Source organism: Halictus rubicundus, unplaced genomic scaffold (assembly GCF_050948215.1).
Source record: "Halictus rubicundus isolate RS-2024b unplaced genomic scaffold, iyHalRubi1_principal scaffold1058, whole genome shotgun sequence".
In the NCBI taxonomy this organism is placed as follows: Eukaryota; Metazoa; Arthropoda; class Insecta; order Hymenoptera; family Halictidae; genus Halictus; species Halictus rubicundus.
The window spans coordinates 12614-18938 of NW_027489599.1; the positions used below are offsets into that span (position 1 = coordinate 12614).

General features: G+C 49.6%; 1 protein-coding gene across 1 annotated transcript; it reads right to left on the minus strand.

The window, feature by feature from the left end:
* Window positions 1-4714: 4714 nt before the first annotated feature.
* On the minus strand, window positions 4715-5771 carry LOC143364840 (putative G-protein coupled receptor B0563.6). Its single transcript, XM_076804951.1, has 2 exons — window positions 5530-5771; window positions 4715-5431 (listed from the first exon to the last, which is right to left on the minus strand). The coding sequence occupies exons 1-2, from the start codon at window positions 5740-5742 to the stop codon at window positions 5177-5179; spliced, it is 468 nt and encodes a 155-aa protein (XP_076661066.1). The 5' UTR covers window positions 5743-5771; the 3' UTR covers window positions 4715-5176.
* Window positions 5772-6325: the final 554 nt, after the last annotated feature.

Genomic DNA, 6325 nt, shown 5'->3' on the forward strand with positions numbered 1-6325 from the left:
AACGCCGCAATATCGTCTTTCGTTTGATATTCTTAGCATCCGATGAACCCGATATCTTTGAGATACAGATCTTCCCGGCGCGAGGTGGAAGGGCGAATATGCGCGTGCCGTTCCGTTCGCCGCAACGCGTATTTTCGAAAGCGCGCATAGTCAGTTGCGAGGACATGCATTTCTGTCCGTTACCGGACAGAAACAATTTGACTTAGCCGGCTCACTTTCGAACCGTGGGGGCTCGGCGAAAAGCAGAAAGGAAGAAGCTGGGAGACAAGAGCGGACGCATCAGTCCGGCGATGGGCCTGCAACCGAACAACTTTCCCTGATGCCGAAAACGCGACGGCAAACCGATAAAACTTTCCGTCGAACACCGCGGCGACAGAATTAGGAACCACTTAGCCACCGTGTCGACGACGGCCCCCTAGTTTCCCGAGGACGACGAAACTTCCCAGGCTGCGATCATCCTGCGACTGACGTTTCCGCGAGATCCACGAATTAGCGTCTTCGCTGTCTCTCGACGCGTATCTTGCCGAAAGTCTCGCGGAAACTACGGCAGACGCGTGTGATAAAGTTACAACGAGCTAGAAGATTCTCCGTCGAAATTCTGTGCGGCGTGTCTGGAATTCCTTGCTGCGCCGAGTTCGAGGAAAACGGGGCACGAAATAATTCGTGGAAACGCTGCTTTTCAGTCAAGCCTGCTTTTCAGTAAAACTGCACTAGTTGAAGACCTGCATGTTTCTGCATATTGATCGTTTCAAATATGAATCAAGCAACTCTCCAAACCTGGACTTACCTGGTTGCGAGGTCTCTGCTGGGAATCGCCGTAGCAGGATTGTAAACAATTTTTACTAACTTGTTTGGATTCGCTGAACTGCTAAATGTTTAAAACTAGCACCTTCTATATGGTTTGAATATTTCGTAAAGGAGGGTACGTGCGTCGCATGTTTAGGGAGACGGTTCGAGGGCATGAAAGAACTATCGCTGCCGATTTTATTTCCAAAAAATAAAAGTATTTATTGCCACGCAACCGTGCGTAACGCGTACTTAAGCCTAAGCTCTTTCGGCGCGCGTTTCAATCGTCGTAATATGTACAATTCGATTCCGTGCTGAATTCAGTGTCGAATTTCGTGGTCGATTCGACCCCTACCTTGCCGCGCAGGTGAGAATGGAAGAGCTCCCGAGAAACACCGCATTCGGATCGAATACACGTAGGACCCCCGTTAACTTTTGACGACGAACCGCGAAACAGATAATCCGGTTGCCCGGCAGTGTGCGAGCGCGCTCGGTGCCAAGCAAACAACCGGGAAATTCGTTTATCATGGTCCAGGAAGGACGCGTCCCTTCGTCCTGGGATCCTCGATGAGAATTACGTCGCCGCGTTCTTCACGGACGCGGTCCTCGAAACCCTGTGCCACCGGAAACCCCGCCTTTCCACTGACCTCGAGAGGATAGGACAATCGACCTCGGGAGACGGATCTTTGAAACTTCGAAACGCTTCTTCTTAGGGCTTTCTTCTTGATTAAGGGACACAGCCGAGACGCAGTAGCGAACAAGTCTTTTTAATAGCTGGTACGGTTTGATTACCAGCGATTACTTCATAATTTTTGGAACTTCATCGTTCACGGATATGAATTTTTTAATAGACCCTTCTTCAGCGACAGCAATTTAAATTCTGTGGTATCATAAATTTAGGCAGAATGTCGTTGGGCCTCCAATGGCAGGAAGAGGGCCATAGAACATCGAGACCTGACGAAGACCAGGCCCAAGGGATAAGGGCCATAAAAGAGAAAGTGTCCCTGACGAAAACCAGGCCCGAGGGTAGGCTGGGATTTTCGAGGGACACACACAGGGTTTGGGGATGATTGCGGGTGCGTGAACGACAACTATAACAGGACATTTTTGGGGAGAACGGACAGACTTATCGTTCACTGCGGAGAGCGAAGAGCGTACGCGTTGTGCGAGAGTTTCCGACATCGTAGTTATCTATTCAATACCCTTTTTCATATTTTTAATAAACAAACATTATAAACCGTATACTACAATTCTGCACCAGAATTGTAATGCACCCCCAGCGATGTAATAATTTCGTAATAAAGTGATCGTTATCAAGCTTCTATGGATAGGCTGGATAGGCAAATAAAGTGTTTCACGGTGAAGAAACAGCGGCGATGGGTGAAGGCACTTTCGATCAACTGGTTGCAAGCAGTCGCAATGTCTAGATGGGAGTCCACCGTTCGACGTCGATGCCAGAAGAGAATGCACGCCGTGTGCTGCAGGGTAAAGGTCATATCGGGAAGGATGGGTAGCAAGAGATAGAGCAAACACGGTTGGCTCGTTCGGCCCCACGGTGCTGTCCTTGCGGTGCGAGTCCAGTTTCGCCGGATCAAGACTTTTTCTCCCACTGTAGCTTTCCCCTTCTACGACGCCATACCCCCGTTCCCCGACGGCGAGCGTCCCCACATCTCCGCCACGGCCCGGTCACGTGACTCGTCTCGTCCCTGTCCTGCACGCGTCGCAACGTCACGTGACCAGTCCGGCGACCACAGAGAGAGGGTAATTGTATTCCCCTCGATTTCCCCGGTCGGACGACACTGGGGTGCGACCGACGGCGAAGCCACCCTGTATCGACCCAGCAACGCCCACCCAAACACCGACCACCCCCACCATGGATGACCCTGTCTACCGCCACCAGCGCGTTATCCCTCCCGCGTCCCCTCCTGCCCCGTTGCTCGTTGCATATTCCCTGACACTGCAATTTTTCCTTATTTAGCAGCGCTGCGCCGTAGATACCGGTAAGGAAGTCACCTGACGCAATTAACGCACCGTAACCAGATGGCTCTACCGCGACCAACCGGTGTCATCACACGTCACCCACTTTTTTCGTGTCCGTAAGTACCTGTAATTGTACCGGCGAGCACGAGAAGAGCATTCTCCTGCTTCCATTGTTCAGCGGTCGTCGGTATACCTGCAACGGCTCCGCCAATGCGAGCGTCCCTAATTCGACCATGAATTCGAGCCTGGTAACTCGGGACCTGTTGCAGTCATTGGTCATCCCCGATACTGATCCTCCGGGAGCGTCATTCGCAGCTGCACAATTCGTCCACCGGCACCAAGGTCGTCCATGCTTCTCGCCGCCGAGGATCCAAAGTGATGACCAAGAAAATTGGACTTGCTACGGTTTCTAAAATAAATTTTGAAATTCTAGAATTTTCAATTGTCGGAGCACAATTTAGCAGCACCTTCCACTGCCAAGAACAAAGGACTATCTTCAAGAAATTGATTTCTAAAATTCTAGAATTTTCAATTGTCCCGATCGGAGCACAATTTATCAGCACCTGCTGTCAAAACCAGAGGGCTATCTGCGAGAACTTGATTTCTAAAATTCTAGAATTTTTAATTGTCCCGATCGGAGCACAATTTGTCAGCACCTTCCACTGCTAAAAACGAAGGGCTATCTACAATAAATTGATTTCTAAAATTCTAGAATTTTCAATTGTCCTGATCGGAGCACAATTTATCAGCACCTGCTGTCAAATTCGAAAAATCAAATCGTTCCGTGCGAAAGGCTGTAGTTACCGGTCGAGAGTACATCGGGAATTTCGAAGTTTCGAGTCTGCGTGCAGGCTTGTCCACACTGACAGACAGCCCACTCACACACACACACACAGTCTGCACACAATCCGCGTACGATGTATGTGCACTGCACATTGTGCAGTATATGTGGACAGTCTGCGGGCTGTTTGCGGCGCGGCGGCGGTTCGGAATTCATTATCGAGTTATGTCTTTTTTGACCCGGGAAGGGCGTTCGAATCGAAAGAGCAGAAGAGTTCGAGGGTTTCGGGGAATAAATACCTTTCATTCAGTCAGTTTCTCTACATTCATGTGGGATCAGGACCCCCAGACCAAAAGTATGTAGGAGATCGGGAAGAACGGGAGGGTTCCGTGGGTGAGCGCGTTAGTCGATCGGCTACCACCAGTGAGGTCGCGGGTTCGATTCCCGGCGGCGGTGCCCTCGTTTTTCCCGAGATCATCCTACATTCATTACATGAATTATTCATTACATGAATTTAATACATCTATACACGAATAATGATAACTTAAATTAGCCGTGTGTAGCAAGTTTTTCGCGCGCACACACGTCGGCAGTCGCGTTTGCTTGCGCCCCGCGCGCGATTATTCGATTGCACTGTCCGACAAATTGTTAAACGCTCTTCCGCCAATCTCTGACGTCCATTGGGCGACACAGGACGTTCCCGTTTGGAACGCAAATTCGGAAATGGAATTAAATCGAGGAACTCAGTCGGAATTACGTTCGAGGCTAGTCATTCTCGAAAGGTATCGCGCGACGACTGGAAACGGCAGAACGTTTCATGCAGGTTCGAAACATAGGGGAGAGTTTCCCCGAACGTAATTGCGTACGTACTCGCTAAATTATTCAACTCTAGACTTGTGTAAGTGGTTATGAAAAATTCAGCAGGGGTCGATGCACCCTTCAGCCTTGTTTTTACGCACAAAGAAATACCACGTGAAAACGAACGGCGCTAAAGAGTTCTATCTAGGCTTGAAAAGTAGTGGTGTAACTTCCCGGAAGACAATGGTACGCACGCTCGATAAATTACGGTGCGCTGAACACGGTCGTAAACTTAAACTCGGGGAGTTCAACCGGTTGGTCGATAATAAAGATTTCAAACAAAGTCCAGCGTGCACGTCGATATAAAAATCGAGCGGTTAAAAACAGGTCGATGCGTTCATTTTCGAAATTCTTAAGCAAGTTTCGAGTTCGCGTTCGAGAGGCTCCGTGGGGATCGCCCAGGGGACGTTACGGATTACAATTCATATTAGACAGTGCCGTCGAACGCGAGCGAAACGTCTCGTCGCCGCCCACGCAAATCGTTTTGGTCCGCGAAATTTATGGTCACTGGCAAAGGTGGTCGCCAAATGTTTGGAAAAAAAGGTCCTGTCGGGACCGCGCGTGCCGCACGGTCGGACAGGCCCAGCGGTACTCGGCTGGCAACGTTTATGATGGGGTAGTTTAATTTTCTACACCCGTAAAGTCATTCGGAAATAAAATAATTTCTGCCATCCTGCAAAAGTCAGGGTAGGTTTCATTACCTTAGACCCTAACATCTGCAGGCGGTCAACTCTAACATCTTGCGATGCGAATCGCGTACCGCTACATCGCCTAAACGTTGGCTCTGTCGAGATGGCTGGTAGCGGCAACGGTGATGGTCGTCGACGAGTTTGTGGTTCTGATCGTGGGCCTCGGCTGGGGAGAACGTTCCATCGGTAGACGCCGTCCGTTCCGGCGGTTGTGTCCCCAGGGCCACTGCAACGCTCGGAGCAAGGTGTTCCGGAAGTCCTCCGAGAACAGACAGTAGATGTAGAACGTCATCGAGTAATTGATCACCTCCATCATGTTCGCAAACGCCCGGAACGCCTGGAAAAGCGAGGGCAGAACGGTTCGAGTGAAACTTTGGTCGGAACACCGGTTCCTCGTCAAAGCGAACGCAAAGTCTATTAAACGCGGTGACCGACCTGGTAAGGATAGTGGCTGAGAATGCTCTCCCGCAACGTCACGTTCAGAATGACCATCGGGCTGACGCAGAGGAGGAACAGGATGCTGGTGCTGCCCAACAGAAGCATCAACCTTCGTTCCTCCGCGAATATTCTCGCGTCTCTGTCGTTGCTGGCGGTTCTCGAGAGCGTCGTCCTCCTGCGACGTTGGCAGGATCGTTTGTAGGCTATCATTATGCGAAGGTTGAAGTTCGCCAGCAGGATCGTCGGGACCACTTTGAAGATCACCTCCAGCGCCACCTTGTATATCTGAAGAGACCGGTTTTAGGTATTAGATATGCCTTCTAGATAATCTTCTAGCGGTAGTTTCGAGGGATTTAACAAGAACGTTTCGCAATTCTCTTTTCTATACAACAGTTCGAATGGGATTACGCCCACGTGGGAATTTGTGAGGTTAAGTGTGCCGCGGAGTGAAGTGAACCGAACCGCGCGTGCGCCACCTAGTGCGAGCCCGCCGAAACAGTGCCGGTACACGCGCGCCGTCCAGTGTCGCCCGGCCGAAACACTACTGTAGGAGTGTAATATATTTCTCCAAATAAAAGACGTGTTGTCTCTTTCAGTATTTACTTTAATCTGAAGCAATTTGTTATGTGAATAATTTTTGTTGGTAGGGAAACCAAAAACAAAATAAATGTTAACAACTATATATAAACAAATTAATCGATACAGAAATCTACATTATCTACAACCGCCACATTACTCCCCTCCGAGTTTTGACAATATTTTCTAAATATTGAACTCTACAAATCTTGTTTTC

Bases quoted from the DNA above. Each gene is read 5' to 3' on its own strand.
- LOC143364840 (XM_076804951.1), bottom strand. From the start codon at position 5,742: ATGATAGCCTACAAACGATCCTGCCAACGTCGCAGGAGGACGACGCTC. The intron at 5,432-5,529 runs GTCGGTCACCGC...TCGCTTTTCCAG, and splicing joins TCAGCCACTATCCTTACCAG to GCGTTCCGGGCGTTTGCGAA.